Source organism: Dipodomys merriami, unplaced genomic scaffold (assembly GCF_024711535.1).
Source record: "Dipodomys merriami isolate MVZ:Mamm:240054 unplaced genomic scaffold, mDipMer1.0.p SCAF_3, whole genome shotgun sequence".
Lineage (NCBI taxonomy): Eukaryota > Metazoa > Chordata > Mammalia > Rodentia > Heteromyidae > Dipodomys > Dipodomys merriami.
In genome coordinates, this window is record NW_027204492.1 from 116,573,976 (window position 1) to 116,594,333 (window position 20,358).

At 43.6% G+C, this 20,358-nt stretch overlaps 1 protein-coding gene across 5 annotated transcripts in view; it reads left to right on the forward strand.

Annotated features, from left to right (window-relative positions):
- The window catches only part of Mid1 (midline 1), a 300,223-nt gene that overhangs the window by 191,937 nt on the left and 87,928 nt on the right, over positions 1 to 20,358 (forward strand). For 3 of the 5 annotated variants that reach the window (XM_070040904.1, XM_070040907.1, XM_070040903.1), the window contains exon 2: positions 19,118 to 19,833. In XM_070040904.1, coding sequence (XP_069897005.1) covers positions 19,174 to 19,833 — 660 coding nt within the window. In that variant the 5' untranslated portion in view covers positions 19,118 to 19,173. Of the gene's footprint in view, positions 1 to 7,171; positions 7,255 to 19,117; positions 19,834 to 20,358 lie in introns of those variants that run through there. The other 2 variants (XM_070040905.1, XM_070040908.1) reach the window with 2 other exon arrangements.

A 20,358-nucleotide genomic window follows, 5' to 3' on the forward strand; every position in this document is an offset into this window, starting at 1 on the left:
AGAAACGGAGACAGAGAACACAGAGATAAAGAGACAAAGAGACAGAGACGATGCTGGGTTTGAACTTGGGTCCCTGCCACTTAAGCCAAAGCTCTACTTCTAGCTTTTTGTGCTTAATTGGAATTAAGAGTCTCTTGCATTTTTCTTGCCCAGGCTGTCCTCAAGCCACTCAGCCTCCTGAGTAGCTAGGATTTTAGATGTGAGCCACTGGCACTTGGCTTCAATATTGGTTTTTAGTTCAGAATGTCATAGGTTAGAGACAACTCGTTCTCAGGAGATGGCTTGCTTTTTAAGCCTCCTCCATACATCTACTGCTGGCCTCTCTGCTTCACTGGCGAGGAAGCTCCCCTCCCTCCAATGTCCCCCAGCCTGTGGCATTTGCCATGGCTGTACCTGTGGCTCTTTGGTCTCTCACACAACAGTCTCTCTGGTCATTTTCCTTCTGGCCCATTCGAAAAGAGATGTGCTCTAAAAATCGTGATCCAACTGCCGTTGCAGCTTTGCCTAACCAGTGAGATGAGTTACTTGGAGGTATTTCCTTTGTCATTGTATCATTGTCAATAAGACAGCAAGTGGAGCTGTCAGGCACTAGAACCTTCCAGTTCCAACTCATATTTAGTGCTCACTAGTCTTGAAGTCCTGGTCATACATACTCATTCATTTTCCCCAGAATTCTTCCCTCACTTCTTGCTTGCTTGCCCTCTTTTCCTTCCTTCCTTCCTTCCTTCCTTCCTTCCTTCCTTCCTTCCTTCCTTCCTTCCTTCCTTCCTTCCTTCCTTCCTCCTTCTTCCTTCCTTCCTTCTTCCTCTTTTTTTTCCCCAGGGGTGGGGGAGGTCAGTCATGGGACTGAACTCAGGGCCTGGGTGCTATCCCTGAGCTCTTTTACTCAAGGCCAGTGCTCTACCAAGTGAGCCAGAGCAGCACTTCTGCTTAACTGGAAATAAGAGTCTCTCGGAGACTTTTCTTCCAGGGCTGGCTTTGAACCGAGATCCTCAGCTCTCAGCCTCCTGAGTAGCTAGGATGACAGGCATGAGCCACTGGCGCCCGGCCCATGCTACCCTTTTTATTCTTTTTGCTTTATATATGAGTCTTTGGAATTATTGTGGTTTCTTTCCTTAAATATGAACTTTCTCATACTTGCTACCACATTCTTGGTGCCCACAGTAGCTACTGGAACATACGGGCTTTCCCTTCAAAATTAAAAAAAAAGTCTTTAAAGGAAGCCCACTTCATGTACATATGTTCTTCAATCTTGTTTAAAGGCAACACAACCAGCTCACCCTTCCCAACTCTTAAAACTACTTACTCACCAAGTGGAGGCCATCCAGGGAATTCCTTTCTTAAAAAAAAAAAAAAAAAAACTGTGATTATAAAGGTGATGTACCGAGGGGTTGCAGTTCTGTAAATCAGATAATGAGTATCCTTCTCTTGGGACAGTGTGACCCCTTCCCTCACTCTCTCCCAGGTTTTCCCTCTCATTCCCACCCACAAGTTGTATCATTTACTTTCATCATAGGGTCTAGTGAGTACTTCTGCTAATACAGGGAATTCTTGAGAGTGCCTATTTATCAAGTCTATGGGTGACACTTCCTTTTTCTCTGCCAGTGTTCCTGGGAGATAGATTTGAGATGGATGAAATGTGTGGAGCTGGTGGTAAAATGTCTCATCAATTCCTTCCTTATGAGTGGGTGCACTCTGGTCTTCTGTAACTCCAAGGTCATACAGTTCCAAGTAAATCTGCCCATTCTACAACCACTGGAACACTAACTAGTGACCTGATGGCCAGTTACCGCTTTTGGCCTCATCTCCAGGAGGAGATGGCAGCTGTGTCTGGTGAGAAAGAATTCTCGGTAGATGTCTCATGTGTCTGTGCCTCTTGCTCGCTGCGATGCTGACTGCTTTTGTTGCAGACTGTTTTCTTAAGGATGTTTATATAGCAGACAACCGGAGAGGGTTGAGATAGCCTTTTCCTCCATGGCTGGGGAGGCTTGCTTGCACTTTACCTAGAACATTCAGGTTTCCTAAGCTTTGGGTTGCACAAGCTGCATAGGAAACTTGTTCCTGGGATAGTCCCTGGAACTTGGGAGATGGGACAAGGTGAACCAACAAGAACATGAGACACATTGCGGTTGTTGTGCCTTGGTAACCATCCTTTTATTATTGTGAAAATACCGTACAGAGGAGTTACAATTACATGGGCAAGGTAATGAGTACATTTCTTATCCAGCATTGTAGCCTCCTCTCACACAGGATTTTCATGGCTTCTGCCGTGCAACTAAACTGGCAGGCTGACTGCTGAACTTACAGCAGCAAAAGAAAAAGAATCAGTAACTTCTGTCCTCAGTAGTCTTTGATGCTCCATCTGTGTCAAGGCCCCATGTTTCCTGCAAAGTCAAAAAGGTTGGAGCCGGGCGCTGGTGGCTCCCGCCTGTCATCCTAGCTACTCAGGAGGCTGAGATCTGGGGATCATGATGCAAAGCCAGCCTGGGTTTTAGGCGAGCGCTCTACCACTTGAGCCACAACGCCACTTCCACACTCCATGAATGTTATCAAATAAATAAATGGGTCAATATCCTTTCTCCTTCCAAAATCGGTTCAAAGAGGTTTCCAATGAAAAAATACAGGTCATGGATTTATTCAGTGACAAGTGGAAAGGTGATTTGGTGATGAGAGGAAGGATGTGAGAGTGACAGTTTTGTCAGGCACGTTAAGAACTTTTCCTCACTTAATCCTCCAAGGAGTTGGAGATTGCTCTCATTGTCCACATTTTAATGATAAGGAAGCTGTGAATGAGATACAAAGAGCATGTGTGAGTCTGAGATATGGAGAATACCAGCCTCCTATCTGGCTTTGCAAGGAAACAACAGAGCTGGGTTTGAACTGAGGATTATCTGCTTTCAAGGCACACATTTTTTTACATGATATCACATTGACGGCGTCAGCCCCAAATCACACAGAGCACTTGAGCCCACATTTTCCACAGTACACCAAGGAGAAATGAATACGTAAGCAAAGAACTTGCAGTAGTCTATCAATCCCCTTGTAGAAAGGACAGGAAGAAAAAAAAGAGAATCGAGAGAACAAGATGGAAACTTGTAATATAGAACTAACTAGGGTAGACAGTTTACTTTTTAGAATCCCTTTAGCTTAGGGACTACTAACCAATTAAACTATGTTAAAACCAGTAAGTTCATGCCTGTAATCCTAGCTACAGCTGAGATCCAGAGGATTGCCATTCAAGGGCAATCCAGGCAGAAAAGTCTGACTCCATCTCCCAAATAACTTAGCTAAAAGCCAGGCTGAATGTGTGGCTCAAGCGGTAGGGTGCCAGTCTGTTACACAAGCAAGCAGCTGGAGTATGAGGCCCTAAGTTCAAACTGAAACCTAAATACTGAGGCGCACGCGCATGCGCGCACACACACACACACAGATACATTATTAAAGTCAATTAAACTATACTGACTGAAATGATGATCAAATGTATCATATTAGAAGGTTTGGAATTTGCATTAGTGTTAATGACTTTGTTGTTATAATTGTTTTCTAGCACAATTGTTTTCTTCTGTGAGTGATGCTTTTCTTTTCTTTACCCATCAGCACAGTTAATTGAGAAAACTTCTATGGTATTTTAGATATGGCAAAACAGACCTAGGAAATTTCAAGGAGTGAACCATAGGTTGAAAGGAGAGTAACTTAATGTGATTTGAAAGCACTTAGAATTGTTTTCATCCTTTAAATTGTGTGCTTTGTGTGCTTGTATGTGTATGTTAATGATAATCTAGTTTTACTGCCCCAGGTGTAAAAGATCCACGCAACATGGAAAAACGACTGTACACATCAGCATTTAAATCTGCTAAAAGTAGTTTTTGCTCGAATTTCTCCTCTCAGCCTTTGTTCTGTACAAATAGTCAGTCCCAACACTGTTCTTAATATCCTGTTTTCATTCGTCAAAGCTGTTGTCCTTTTCACCGCCATGTTCCCATCACCCGGCTGCCTTCTTTCATGTGGTGCTTTACAATAACAATTGCAAACAAAAGAATCGCTCCTCCTTTGGTTGCCGTAAAAAAATACAAAAAACAAAACAAAACAAAGAAAAAAACTGCGGTTCCCTTACCGTAGGCCTCAGTGATCACAGGAAATGTTTAAAGCATGTTCTCAATAATAGTTAACCAGGAGTTGTGAAGAAAGATTCATTTTCATTATTTTTTAAGATCATTTAAAAGTTGCCTCAGGGTATTAGGCGCAGGAGTTTTTTGTGTGTGAGTGGCTGACTTTGAAGTTGAGAAGGAAGAGTGATTTTCTTTGAGAAAAGACACTATCATATTTGAAAGAATTTCTCAATCTGCTCAGACAATAAGAATCAGTTAATCTATAGCCATCGTTACCTCTGAGTCACAGACAGGAGTGTTTGTTCTTCCTGTTTGAGTATGAGCTTCCCATGGTATAGAGAACAATCATGAAATGCCACATCAGCCATCATGAACAATTATGTATTGATAGCTTTTGCTCTGGGTGGATAATTGAAAATGAAGTAAGAAAAGTTTCCCCAAGTGACAGGTGTTTCCTCAGGATGCAATCTGCCTGGGGCAGAAATCTCAGTTGGCTGGTGTGTCTTTTAGAGAATAGAACTCACATAGCGTTTGCTCATTTTCAGGTAACCCCTGGCACACATGAGCAGGTAGATCTAGGGGTCTGATCGGCAAGTCTTCTTGATAGCTAGTTCAGCACAGACCTAGAAAACATCAGTCGTTTTCAATGTAAGCTAAAATGGGTTTTATTTGCCTTAAAACTGGCTGCTGTAGCAGGGCATGGTGGCACATGTCTATAGACAGTGAAGCACTGTCATAGCAAAGAAAAAGAAAGAAGGAAGGAAAGAAGGGGAGGAAGAGATGAGATGATAAGTATTTTGCTGGTTGTTGTTTACTGTTTCTTTGGAGGGGTTTACTGTTTGCTGTGTGTCTCCTGACCCGTCAACGTGACGTGTTCAGGCTGTTGTTCCACTACAGTGCCCAGACATGGACAAGTGAAGCTTATCTTGCAGAAATAGTGACAGTTTTAATGTTGTCTTCACATTTTGGTGAGAAGTTCTTTAAAATTCTCTGTGTGTGTGTGTGTGTGTGTGTTTTCATGGGGCTTGAACTCAGGGCCTGAGTGCTGTCTCTGAGCTCCTATGCTCAAGGCTAGCACTCTTATCCCTTTGAGCCACAGCACCACTTCTGAATTTCTGGTGGTTAATTAGAGATAAGAGTCTCGTGGACTTTCCTACCTGGGCTGGCTTTGAACCCCAATCCTCAAATCTCAGCCTCCTGAGTGGCTAGGATGATAAGTGTGAGCCACTAGCATTCAGCTAAAATTCTCTTTGTCTCTGTGTGTGTGTGTGTGTGTGTGTGTGTGTGTGTGTGTATGTGCATGCATGCATGTGCGTGCATGCGCATTTGTTTGGGGGGATCTTCCCTGGACAATGAGAACTTCTTAGAAGGTTATCTATATTGAGTAATCCCTGCATTGTTAAAAAGGCAAATGGAGTTAGAATTTGGTGAGGCATAAGCGAAGAACACCCGCTTTTATGTCCTAACATGAAGCACACACTGGATGTTGCAAAGGCACAAAAAGTAGCTGTTGCAACACTCAGACTGCACAAGCTTCCCCTTTATCAGGAATGTCCCTTCTACACCTGTGGTGGAGTCCAAATGTCTCAAGTAGAAACTGAACTGTGCAAAATTGTTTTTACACTTTCCTGATAATTTACCTTACTTGCAGTTTCTTGTCTTGGCCATTGATAAGCAACATCCGTCAAAAAACTGCAGCGTATGGCACATTTTCTTCTTGCATTTGGGAAAACTGCTTCCTTTCCTTTAAACAATCAAGTTTTATGTGATTACTATCCATTCTCAGTACACTTTCTTTAGCATGCTGGAGACTTTCTAATACTAAATTCAAGATTTGGGATATATGATAGATTTGCTGTTACATATTTCTGTATCTCTATAGTCACACACACACACACACACACACACACACACACACACACACGTTATCATGCTAGTTATACATCCAGATGGGCTTTCTTTGAGGGGGAGGGGAGGGGTAAGGAGGTGGTCCAGAGCCTTGAACTCATGGCCTAGGCACTGTGTCTGAGTTTTTATGCTCAAAGCTAGTGCTCTACCAATTTGAGTCACAGCTCCACTTATGGCTTTTTGGTTGTTAATTGGAGATAAGAGTCTCACAGACTTCACTGCCTGGGATCACTTTGAACTTCAATCCTTAGATCTCAGCCTTCTCTGTAGCTGGGCTTACAGGTGTGAGGTCCACATTTACAGTCAACCATCTTCAGGTCACAAATACTCAACGAAGTATTCACCTCTGCTAAACATGTGCAGACTTTCCTTTCTTACCATTTCCCCTAAACAAGAGTATAGCACATGTAAATATGGCATTATATATATATAGTTATACATTACATATATGTATATACATAGATTTGGCATCACCATTGTGATAGGAATTATAAGGCATCCAGAAATGATTGAAACTATCTGTGAGGCTGTGTGTATTTTCTTATTAAGATGATCCATTGCATTTTTAATCTATTTTTGGAAGGAAATATGACTGGGTTATTTAACTGTACAGGAGGTTGCTCTTCCCGATGGATGTAAGCCTCAAAAAATTCTCCCACAAATTACACTTTAATTCAGAATAAGGGCAAAGTGCTGAATGTGTTATTTTCGAAATGAACAAACCAGCGAGTGCCCGTGCCGAGCTCTTGATCTGGGCAGGATGTCTCCCCCTGGCAGCCCGGAGCACCGGCCCCCAGCCTTTCACTCGAGGACACGGTTCAGTCAGCTGAGCCACCGCCAGTCCCCGCAGACAGGGAGACTGGCGATTCCAGCGGCAGGACATCCTATTTTGGACCGGGCCAGTGTGTGTTAGGCTGACCTGAGCTGCCGTTTCACTTGGTTTCAGCTGGGTGGGTGAAGGGACAGGGAAGTTGTGGCCGGAGACCGTGGAAAAGGCCGCTGATTCTTCAGCTCGGCGACCCTGGCGGAGTGGATGAGGTGGAGCTGGCCTTCCTGGAATTGTTGGGTCGATTTTCCTGTTGTGTTTCACTGTCGACATTCTCCCAGACACACAGGACGGCTCCAGCGCTGGCTGCCACCCACCATCTGGTCTCGGTGGCCTGTCGATCATTTTGTGGGTCCCCATCCTCTGCCAACGGCGATGTTTCTTCAAAAAGAACTAGTGTGCAGTCCATTGGTGGGTATTCAAGGGGGTCTGTCTATCAGAATCTCGAGAGGTGCTCAAAGAACTCTTAAGGACCAGTGCATGGATTCTCGTCTCTAACCTGTTTCCCAGGCTTTGGGATGCATGACCTTGCTCAGGCTGGCTAGGGGCTGTCTTCACTATTAAGATGCAGTGGGAAAGGAGAGTCGTTCCTCCAAGCATCAGGATCACGCTTTTTCATTGTCATGTGTATCTTTTGCTTGTCTGCTTATGTAAATCAAACTCCAGCAGGAGTACTTAAGCATTCTGTTAAGTAAATTTGGAAGACTAGGTTTCAATTAAAATAACCAGACCGTGTGACCCAGCTTCCCATTTCCCCTTCATTTTGATCATTAAAACCTTCATATCCCCACAGACATCTGCCATGCTTCCAAGTGATTCTTTGCTGGAATGTTCATTCATTATTAATCAGGTTGCATGGTCAGACAAGTATGTGATTATTTTAAAGAATGGCCTAGAGATCCAATGACTAAAAATGAGCATATTATAGGCAGACAAGAAGGTACAGGAAAAGACTTGATTCACAGTTTATTTGATTTGTATGAAATGGCACCAGGTGGGTGTTTGTAAAATTAAATCTTCCCTAGTTCTCATGTCAGATATCAAAGTGATTTCAGTTTCAGCACTCTTTAGAAGAAGGAAGTGACAAATTGTTCAAAATGTGTAGTGTATTAATTAGTTGTTATAAAACTTGAAGCTAGCATCTCAGCTCTCATCTGGGCTTACCTGCTTGTGATTTTTTTTTTTCCAATCAGTCCCTCTGGTCCTTTTCAATTTGGATAGCAGAGAATTTTCATGGTTACCAAGTGAACAAATGGATTTGTGTGTGCTGAAAGTCAGCTGTTCACGGAAGTAATATTTCACAGTAAACCTGCATTGCCTATAGAAGGTTATCTCACCAGTTCTTAGTGTATTGTTTACATTAAGATCCAGTATTCATATTTACTGCACTCTGCTATAATTTCAGATAGCAAATAGCCTATATTGTGATACCGATCTTTAATCTTTCAGACTGCCTTCTCTATTTCCATCATTTTAACACTGTGCTTTATTGTATGACTCTTTAACTCACATGTCTGTGTATTAATCAGTAAAGCAGCATTTGGGTAGTGTGTGTATTCGATGTATGTTTTTTTTTGGTTTGTGTTTATAAATCAAGGTTAAATACATGATCAATTATGCAGATGTTGAGTACTGATACTATTTAAAATATTCTATGTGTGGTGAATTCATCTGGGATGTAGTGGCCAATTTTTATTGTAGTGGTTAGATAATTTTTGCTTCTCTGATTGGAGTTCCCTCCAAGTCACTCTGTTACTGTCTCAGCTTCGTAAACTCAAGTGGATTTCCAATGTTTTGCATTTTAGTGGTTTCCAGTCCTCCCACAGTCTGTATTTCTGCTACTCTGGGACAGAAACATTATTCCACAATCTTTAAAAGCTATTCAGCCTGTATTTTAGTAATCGGGGGATGATCTCATACCAAAAATCCAAACAGTAATAAGTCAACTAACTCTTCATTCGCCTACTACACAGGGGATAGAAGACACAATGAAGTAAAGAGATTTCATCATATTTCTGAACTGTATGTCTCTGAAATAATTAAGCCAATTCATACTATTTTCCATGCTGATAATTGTTGGCAGGACTTTTAGGAGCTTCCTTTAATGAAATCATTTTTTTCCCTGAGGCCCAGGGTAACTTTCTGTCATGTTGAAGTGTTTTTGTTATCTTAGATGTGTTTTGGTAAATTTAACAAGTTTAGTTTCCATAGTCCAGAGGATATTTGGAAAAGAACGAGAGGAAGTGCCTTGGGATCATCCAGGAAGTGTCTGAGAGCCACCTGGTACGAACAATTGATCATAGGCCACCCAGCATTGGTTTGCAAGTTTATTCCTTGGTCTGGTGCCTCATTAACTTCCCTGATTGTGAAGGATTTCAGAGCTATATAGTAACATGTAAGGGTAAAATTATTGGTGGGTAGCAAGTGCACGCTTTCTTACAGACTCTGAAAAAGATACTTGAGTTGTGTGGAGTATTCAGACATGACACAGATCATGGCTGGGAAACCACTGAGATCAAAATGCCAGTGTCTCCATTAAGAAAACTTTTGAAAGGAAAAAAACATCAGAGATGATGTGTGCAGTTGATGGTAGAATGTGTCCTTATTCAAATAGGTGATTCATCTCCTAGAAGGCATTTACCCTAGAGGTTTCTAGTTCTCCATGCGGTTCTGGGGCACACAGGTGAATCTTCTTCCATCATGGACTTGGCATCTGAACCAGTCCATTTGCCTACTGAACTTGGCTGTGGCTTAAACCTGGCACAGTACACTGTCTGCACAGAGATCCTAGACATTTCCTCCAGGTGTAGTTTACCTCGATTGCCTCATCATGGAAGTCTTGAGAGACTGCAGGGAATACAGTTGTGAAATTCTAAGGTGAGCTATGGAACACAATGGTGGCAAGAGTTGCCACAGGATAGGCTGGGCCTTACGTGGTTTGTCTGCATTGATGTGCTAGGTCAATACAGTGTTTGTGCCTTTAATGTGACCTCAGAAGACAGGAACCACCTTAGACTTCTCTGCCTTGAGCTATAGCACCAATCTCAAAAGAGTGCCCTTCCTGCCTTCCCCATCCTTCCTTCTCAAGCTCAAACCCTGTATCTCTGAGGAGGGGCCTATGACTTCCTTCTTGGAAATTCTTTCTTTCAACCTATATTTTTCCCCATAGCTTATGCATCAGAAAAAGAAAGGCCTTATTTTGCTGAGAGTCCTCTTCCTGGGGTAAATGCTACTTTGCTGATACTTGATAAATGATAAGTGCTACTCTAATGATACCTTGAGATGAAGACTTTGACCATTGCCTGGCTCCAAGGCCCTATCATCCTCCAGCCTCACTGCTAGCTCTCCTTTCGTTGACTCATTTTCCTTATCTTCACAAGGCATGAACCTCTCACACCCAGATTATATCACTGGGGGCTTTAAAGGTAAGGTGCTCATTGGGTTCAGGCCATACATTTATGATAAGTCTAAATGATTATTATCTGCATGGGGGTTTGTGGTCGTGTGCTTGCTCCCATTCCTGTTGTATGTACCTTTATCAGCCTCCTTGTGTGTCTGACCACACTGAAAGACGTGAATCATTTAACTGTCCCTGAACATTTTTGCTCAAAGCTAGTACTGCTCTACCACTTGAACCACAGATCCACTTCCAGCTTTTTGGTGGTTAGTTGGAGATAAGAGCTTTGGACTTTCCTGCCCAAGGTGGCTTGGAAAGTCGTGATCCTCAGATCTCAACCTCCTGAGTAGCTAGGATTACAGGTGTGAGCCTCCACCAACCCTCCCTACCTGGCCTGGCTGAATCATGCAGCCTTAATCCTGGGTCCTGTTACTATTCTGTTGTGAATTAGAAAACAATAGTGCGTGCGTGCATGCGTGCGTGCGTGCATGTGTGTGTGTGTGTGTGTGCGCGCACGTGCGTGCGTGCACGTGTTTACATGCCAGTCCAGGGGCTTTAACTCAGTTCCTGGGTGCTGTTCCTGAACTTTTGTGCTCAAGGCTTGCACTCTAGCACTTGAGCCATTGCTCCACTTCTAGCTTTTTGGGAGGTTACTCAGAGATAAGTCTCACAGTGCTGCATTCACTTGGCACAGGGTCCTAATAAGAGAGTCTCATGGGGTTTCCTGCCCATGGACTTTCCTCCTGAGAAGCGACAGTTACTGGCATGAGCCGCTGCTGCTCAGCTTAGGACACAGTATTTTTTAATAAATGCTTTAATTCTTTTGTAAAGATGATATGTATATCTTTGTGTTTTTCAGCTTACAGGGTTCCTTTGTCACCCTTTAATGTAAACATTTTAAGAGACATCAAACAATGTAGAGCAGTGTTTGAAACAGTTCTTTGTAAGTTACCAAAAAGAACAGTGGTCAGGACTCTTTGGGCCTCTGGGAGTTCCAGTCTTAAAATTAAAAACCCGAAAACAGAAACAAAAACAATCACGAAACTGAATGAAAATCTCCTAGTCAAATGATTGGTGGTAGGAAGAAAAGCAAATGCAATTCCTAAGAGCAGCAAATGGTCCCATGGACTGGGCCTCTGGTTTAAGTAGTGAGAGGAATCACAGTGGAAGGCATACTTTGGGATAAATTTGGGCAAGGCTTTGCAAAAGGACACGAGATGCCAGACACAGAACTTACTTTGGGCAACAACTTCTTTGTGTTTTATCCTATTTGTGGCAGGACAGTCTGTGGTGCTTGGAAGCATGTTACAGCTGAAGGAGGAAATTGGTCCCCCACCAAATGGGCGGCAAATGTAGCAGAGAGGGCTTTAGCAACACAGAGACAATGAGAAGCGAGAGAAGGAAACCAATAGGAAGAAAATAGGACTGACATACCTGTCTTAGCCAAGGATTTGGTTTTTAGAGAAGCAGAATACATTCATTTTTGTTAATGCTGTAACAAGTTAGTACAGATCTGATGGCATTAAACAGTATATTATAGGTCTGGGAGTTTTAGGAAGCCCAACACAGATTTCCATGGAATTAAAAATCAAGCTATCTGGAGTGTTATCTTCATTTTGGGGGAGGTTCTAAGATGGTGTCCATTTTCTTTCCTTTTCCAGTTTCTAGAGGTTGACAGCATTCCTTGGCTAGTGGCGTCTCCCTCCATGCAGTTTTAGTTGGTTCAGCCTTCCTCCCATCACATCACTCTGACTCTGTATGTTCCATTTGGTCCATTTGATAATCATAGCTACTTTCTTCTCAAAAATCAGCTGCTTAACAACTGTATATCTGCAACATTAATTTCCCTTTGTCCTTGTAACCCAGAATCTCCACAGTCTCTGAGGGCTGCCTCGTGAATAGCTTTGGGGCCTTTATCCTGTCTTTCTCAGAGAAGGTGGAATAAAATGTGGCAAGTTCCTGACTTCTGACAGTCAGGCTAGAGGCACATGAGGCGATGCTAGGAATAGCGCATAGTTGAGAAGACAAGTTTGGGAGGAAGTTGATGGAGTCCTGTGGAATGCTCATTCTGAGTCCCAGGCATTTGTAGTATATGAAGCAGAGCACTGTCAGTGCTGCACTATGATTCCAGAAGGAGTGGGCGTGTGGAGTTTCGAGCTTAGGAGCCATGCTTGCAGAGACAGTGTGTGAAATGAACAAACTAGCCTTTTGGAAGGAAGAATAGACTATTATGGAATGCCTAGTCTTTGATGAGCATGAAGAAGTAGTCAGTAGCAGGTTGAGAGAGGAAAACGAGAAAATAGCGATTTCAGTGATATACAGACTGAGCATGGGAGGGAGGGAAAGGGGAAAGAAAGTGTCAAAACATTTACACAATTATTTTCCATCCTAACATCCACTTATTAATTTTCCACTCTAAACAAGTGCTTTCCTTTAAAAACAAAATTCCTTAAAAAGAAGTTTTGTGCAGGTACCAGTGGCTCGTACCTGTAATCCTAGCTACTCAGGAGGCTGAGATCTGAGGATCAGGGTTCAAAGCCAGCCTGGGCAGGAAAGTCTGTGAGACTCTTATTTCCAGTTCACCACCAGAAAACCAGAATTGGTACTGTGGCTCAAAGTGGTAGAGCACTAGCTTTGAGTGAAAAAGCTCAGGGACGAGGGCCCAGAGCCTGAGTTCAAGCCCTATCACCAACAAACAAAAACAACAAAAAAAGAAAAAATGAAAAAGCCTTGCATCCAGACACTGGTGGCCTGTAAATCCTAGCTACTCAGGAGGCTGAAACGTAAGGGTCATAGTTTGAAGCCATCCTGGGCAGGAATGTTAGTAAGACTCTAAACACTAAAAAGCTAGAAATAGAGCTGTGGCTGAGCGGTAGAGTGCTGGCCTTGGGTACAAAAGCTCAAGAGACAGTGCCCAGGTCCTGAGTTCAAGTCCCAGGACAGTCTCTCTCTCTCTCTTTCTCTCTCTCTCTCTCTCTCTCTCTCTCTCTCCGTGTCTGTCTCTCTCTCTCTCTCTCACACACACACACATACACACACACACAAATACACACACACAAGAGTTAAAATCACTCATTATTAGAAAACAAAATGTTTACGACAAAAAGTTTACCACACATATATAGACAGGTATGCAGATAGAGATAAAGCTAATAATAGTAGCACGCTGAATGTCCTCCATTTTTGACCATGTATCCAATTCACTGTTTACTCATTACTCCATGTGTGTTCTAGACAGCCCCATGGGAAGGCAGAGGCGTGAGCTGTGAATTATTGCCATTCCCAATGTGTTGAAAGGGGTTCCCATGATTATCCACATCCACATCCTCCTCTGAATGAAGACCAGTCAGCCCATTCACAAAAATGTTGAGCTATAGAATTTCTGAACAACAATGTACACATGTGATTTCCTTCAATTGTAGTGAAGGCTAAGTAGTTGGTGGGGGTGGGGCATGGTTAAGAAAAGTAAAAAGAATATTTGGCACAGGCTTCCTACCTGTCCACTCACCAATAGCTTGGTGAAGCCCTGGTCATCTCTTTAAAACCTACCATTCACTCTTTTCCCAGAATGTCTCTCCACTTCCCCTGTCCAACAGGGAGGTGATTGTTCTCTTTGGCCTCCATGTTTTGTTATTCTGTACAATAATTTTTCCATTCCCCTCCCCTCCCAAATTAACTGTAAGATCACCAAGACAGAGCCCAGGTATTACTGGTGCTTGTTGCTTGACTCTGGATCCAAACACGTGGAATGGCGTTTTAAGTTCTGCGAAGTTTTTTTTTTTCTTTTTAAACCTTTATCTATGTTCCTCTTTTCAAAATGTTGTACAAAATAATGTGTTACATTATGACTTTTTGTCATATATGTATATCCAAAAGGGTGTTTAAAGAAAGCTAAGCTGGGTGCCAGTGGCTCACGCCTATAATCCTAGCTACTCAGGAGGCTGAGATCTGAGGATCGCAGTTCAAAGCCAGCCTGGGCAGGAAAGACCGTGAGACTCTCAATCTCCAGTTAACCACCAGGAAACCGGAAGTGATACTGTGGCTCGAGTGGTAGAGCGCTCACCTTGAGCTGAAGAGCTGAGGGACTGCGCCCAGGCCCAGAGTTCAAGCCCCATGACCAACCTTACCTCAAAAAAAAAGCTAGAAGCTGGGTGCTGATGACTCACACCTGTAATAAGATGTTAGGATCAAGGTTTAAAGTCAGCGCAGGGCAGACAAATCTGAGAGACTCTAATCTAAAGTTAATTAGCAAAAAATGGAGTTGTGGCTGAGGTGATAGAGTGCCAATCATGAGTGAAAAGGCTGAGTAAGAGTGTGAGGTGTGAGTCCGCAGCGGGCTACTTGGGAGGCTGTGATCTGAGGATTGTAGTTCAAAACCAGCCAGGACAGGAAAGTGTGTGAGACTCTTATCTCCAATGAGTCACTAGAAAACCAGAAGTGGACCTGTGGCTCAAAGTAATAGAGTATTAGCTTGAGCAAAAGAGCTCAGGGACAGCACCCAGGCCCTGAGTTCAGTGCCCTCCCCCCCCCCCCCCGATAAAAAAGGTGTGAGTCTCGGACTTCAAGCATCCGTAGCAGTACACACATCAAAATAAAGTAACATAAAATGAAGCTAGAAAATAAACCATGCCAATTGTTTGGGAGAAGGGAAAGGCATGCACACAAATAGGATATACCATGGCAAAGTCTGGATGAAAGTGGACAAAATAGAGCCCACTATAGATATGAAACTAGAACCTTTGTCTTTTTTCTTTTTCTTTTTTGGCAGTGTGCAGGTCAAAGACTTAGAAAATTGGCCGAAACTCACTTACCACATCTAGGTATTTTGTCATCAGTTAACATAGCTATTTACAATGTAGACACTTGCACCGGGCCAAGTGCTATGGCAATAAAAGACAAAATTCCAGATCTGAGCAGCTGCTATTCAATCATTCCTACACGAATGGCCCCAAGCATTTCACTCACCTCATTTCCATTGATGTCAGGGAGAAATCCCATTACATCTCATTTCCCGTTAGCACTGGGAACGTGCTTGCTCTTGTCGAAGTCTGGCTCCGCCTTCTTTTTCCTTTGTTGCCCCCACAGAATTTGGTCCCTACCACTCTGAGGGTGATTTTTATTTTCTGTTCTGGCGAGCTGTCTGTGTCACTATCCTCTAATTCAGAGGTCAGCGAAATAAGATCTTCAGGTCAGATCTGCCTCCTTAGTACCTATTCTTCTAAACAGAGTTGAGTTGGAACACAGCCACACTCGTTGCTTTTAAGCACTGGCTATGGCTGCCTTCGCATCACTTCAGTGGAACTGAGAAGCGGCAATCCTGTGGTTTGCCAATGCCCCAAATGTCTCCTATTCTGCCCTTTATGGGAAAAGCTTGCTAATATATTCAGAGCTCTTTCAAGTTGTATTTTATTCTTCTTGACTTCAGCCCAAACATCAGTCCATTCAATGGAATCAATGAGGGTTTTAGACCTACTACATGGGGGCCACTATTTAGGCACTTGGGGTACATCATCGAAGCACAAAGCAAAATGGGGAGAGACAGCATTGGACAAAGGAACAGAATATGTTGGCAAGACGTTCTGGCGAAGAATAAACTTGAGATGGGGAGGATCCCCATGATGGGTGGGTGGCCATGGTGGTAGTAGGAGAAGCAGTTTTATGGGAGTTCAGCAAAGGTGACATTGGAGCAGAGCTATGTGGCTTCCAAAACCTGCAGGGCTGAGCAAAGGACAGGGTGTGTTTGGCATGCTTAAGGACTCCCAGGGCATAGCCAGCAAGGGGTGGTGTGGGAGAAAATGAGCTCACACTCCGGGGTTGATTTTATTCAAGTGAGTTTCTCTTTGGCTGAGGTGGGAAGCCCCCAGAGGGCACAGCAGAGGAGAGATTCAGGATCGGTCATGTTCTAACAGGCTCTCTGGGATCTGAGGAGAGGCTGTAGATGAGGGACCAGACTGAGCAGAAGCCAGGAAACCATTTTCTGTGGTCTTTTGATAATCTAGATTTTTCTTTTTAAATGATGCCAGCTTGGCCCAAGATAATAGAGATGGGGTGATGAGAATGCTGGATTCAAGCTTCTTGAGCCAGCTCAGAGCTTGGCATACAGTATCCATCTCTTGAATGAGTGAATGAAAAGCTGGTATTTCCATTGGGTGACCAGTAGAATCCCCTCTGGAAATTCCAATGGTATCACTTGTGTACTAAGTAGAATCCTGGCATTTGCACTAAAAATACAACCATTATTACCTCTGAATATATATCACCAGTAGTGAGGTTTCTGGATCCTATAGTTCTTCTATTTTCAGTTTTTTTTTATTAACCTTTGCACTAATTTACCATCTATTGCATTAGAATACTGTCCTTGAAGAACACTTATGTACAAATACTATATGCCAATTGAACATCAAAATTAAGAGCTAGATGTGTTGGCATATGTCAGTAATGATAGCATTTGGGGGTGGAACTATTACAAGTTCAAGGCCAGCCTGAGTTGAGATAATCAGGAAATCCTGTAAATAAATAAGTAAGAATGAAAGTCAAACTTAGAACCATCCTAGATCTCCTGATATTACCTCCTGCTTCTTCATCTGTTGCCATCCACCAAAACATATTCCTTTTCACATGAGAACAAAACAAAGTAAAAGAGCTGCATTTTTTCTTTTAATTGTTATGCTTCTGATGGAAAAGGTGAAGACCTGTGATTTTTGAGTTTTCTTTTGCCATGATTAACAAAAATAATGTTTAAGAGGTAAAAATGTTTCAGTTTCTTCTAAGCTATCTACAGGAGGAATTCACTGGCATCAATTGATGCGGGATGATTAAACAACCTTTGGGTTTTCATTCCAGGCTGTACGCACACGTGCCAACATTGGAGCTTGAACTCAGGCCCTGGTGCTATCCCTTAACTTTTTCTCTCAAGGCTGAGAGACTTGAGCCCGAGCTCCCCTTCCAGCTTTTTGGTACTTAATTGGCGATTCGAATCTCATAGACTTTTCTGCCCTGGCTGGCTTTGAACTATGATCTTCAGATCTTAGCCTCCTGAGTAACTGGGATTACAGGTGTGAGCCACCAGCGCTCAGCTCCTTTATTTATTTTAATTTGTGAAGAGTTGTAGGTTTTCCTTGAGCTTTTACAAAGCCAGTAGCTCTTTTCTTTTTAACAGGCTCTAGCCATACTTTATACATTTTGTGGTTTTGCCTTTTTAAAAAAATTATCTTTAAGTAGTTGTACAAAAGAGTTGATACTTTTCAGGATCCTTCTATTGGCAGTGAAATGAACGTTCATTTTGTAAGGCACCACATGGTTATTTTCCAGGGATACTATTTCAGAACGGCTCAGGGTATTCTAGAACTGGTGAATTTTGTAAATAAGCAGAGGTGTGAATACAAGTAACTGATTGTCGGAATCACTAAACGTAGCGGTGGAAGTGAAGCCTTCCCATGAATCCAGCTATCCCCCCTGCCCTTGTGAGTGATTTGAATCTGCCCACCACTGGGTGAACTGCTATTCTCCCACAGCTGGCAGTGGGCTGCATCTAATATGGCCATCAGTGTTCAGCGGCCCTCTGCTAATAGCCTTGAAAGGGAGAAGGTTCAAAGAGGTTTGGTTCCCAGGCCTGCTAATGAGGATGAGGCCTCTTCACCTTAATGAACCAGGGCTTGTGTGGGGTTCTTGGCCCTCCCCTTTGGGAGGGAAGGCCGGCAGGAGTTCACAAAAGCAGCCAAGCGCTTTATGGTGTGGGGAGCGTGCAGCTGGACCAGGCGAAGGTGGCCTAGACGGGAGCAACAAAGCTGGCGGAGGTCGTGGCCGGGCCAGCACTGCTGAGTGTGAGTCTCTAGCACTGCTGGGTGTGAGTCCCAACCGCCTGCCACCCCGGCCTGTTGCTGCCATCAGTGATGAGCCTGTCATGGGAAATTTTCGGCCAGGAGAATTAGACAGGGGCTTTCAGCAGCCTTTGCAAGCCTCCTCACATTGGCTCCTAAATTCTTCATTGTTATCGTTGGAAGCACCTTAGCAAATGAATATGATAATCACTAACTCCTTGTCCTGTTGAGCTAAAGGGTCATTCTAAATATTCATCGTGGTACTCTAGCACATTACAGCTGCCCGAAGATTCTCAGATTTGTTTCCCACTTCTCTCTGCCTACCTGTGCCCCATTCCTAGATGAAACAATAGAGCAATTCAGAAAAGTCACAAACACATGTCCCCCCAAAATGTGTCTGTCATTATCTTTATGGAAATTAATGGGTCTCTCCCTCCAGGACTACATCTTAGACAAAGAAAATGCCTAGTCAAGCATGTTAATTTCTACTGCAATCCATGCATTTGATTTCGTCTATGGCTAATGCCTATTTCCACAGCAATTGCTCTACTCTCTTATTCAAAAGCCTCGTTTGGTTCTCAAGAATAAAATCTCCTCAGACACAGAGACAAATACATGAAAGTTCATAAATTCAAAGTCTGAAATCACTGTTGTTTAATAATAGAGGTTTCTACATTTTAATTCCCTCCCTCCCCCCCAGTTAAGACCCAGCTGTGACAGAAGATGATTGTGATTAAACACAAATGATAGAAATTACAGCTTGAATTACTTGCTAGTTTGGAGTGAGACCTTTAAAAAAAAAAAAAAAGCCAAAAAAAATCAGAAGAAAATCTGGCCAGTTTTCATCCCTTTGGAACTTTGGGCAAAGGTTAGGTTGTTCCCCCCCCCCCCCCCGTTTTTTTTGTCCCCAAGGAACAGAGAGCCGCTGGATCAGGAATGTAGACAAGTTCGCCCTTCTCTGACCTGTGTTTGGAATGCCTCTGAGATGCGCTGCGAGCTGACAGCCCCCCATGGCTGACCCCCTGGTGCCTAATCAAATCTTCCCTTCTGTTTCCAGATAGCTGATCAGCTTCCTGGGATTTTGCTGATGACTCCGGAGAGCTTTGCCTGAAGATGGAAACGCTCGAGTCGGAGCTGACCTGCCCTATTTGTCTGGAGCTCTTTGAGGACCCTCTCCTGCTGCCCTGTGCGCACAGCCTCTGCTTCAACTGTGCCCACCGCATCTTGGTGTCGCACTGTGCCACCAACGAGCCTGTGGAGTCCATCAGCGCTTTCCAGTGCCCCACCTGCCGGCATGTCATCACGCTCAGCCAGCGAGGTCTAGACGGGCTGAAGCGCAACGTCACCCTGCAGAACATCATTGACAGGTTCCAGAAAGCCTCGGTGAGCGGGCCTAATTCCCCTAGCGAGACCCGCCGGGAGCGGCCCTTCGACGCCAACACCATGTCCTCTGCCGAGAAGGTGCTCTGCCAGTTCTGTGACCAGGATCCTGCCCAGGACGCTGTGAAAACCTGTGTCACTTGCGAAGTGTCCTACTGCGATGAGTGCCTGAAAGCCACTCACCCGAACAAGAAGCCCTTCACAGGCCATCGTCTGATTGAGCCAATCCCGGACTCGCACATCCGGGGCCTGATGTGCCTAGAGCACGAGGATGAGAAGGTGAATATGTACTGTGTGGCCGATGACCAGTTAATCTGTGCCTTGTGTAAACTGGTTGGGCGGCACCGCGATCATCAGGTGGCAGCTTTGAGTGAGCGCTATGACAAATTGAAGGTTAGTCCGATCCGCCTTAAGCCAACCCTTTTCTGCCAGCCAATGTCATGGAAATAAGAAGCGTATTCACTGCTAGCTACGTGGCAGGTGAAGGTTTTCTCTTCACCTTTGTTATCTGATTAGTTGTAGCATGTTTTTGGCAGCCTGTAGATGTTACACAATAAGGCTATCTTGTAAAAGTTGACTGCTGCTTGTGATTTTAGCGTTGTCAAGGTGAGGGCAAATTCAAAGCCTCTGGATCGTTTTCAATCCTTGTAGTTTTTCTGGATCATTTTCAATCCCTGCAGTTCTTGCAAAGAGAATGCTGCTGTCTCTTTCCAGGAGACAGGGAAAAGAGAAATATGGGAGAGGGGAAAAGGAGGGACAGGACCTCAAGCAAAAATAGCAGATAAAATCTGGCTGTGGGCATTGAGCAGACATCTATTTTCTTCACTCATCCAGGAAAGCTAATTCACTCTCATTGTACCTGTATCTCGTTACTGCACAAACAAAAGACTACAAGAAGGAATGTCTATAGTAAATGTC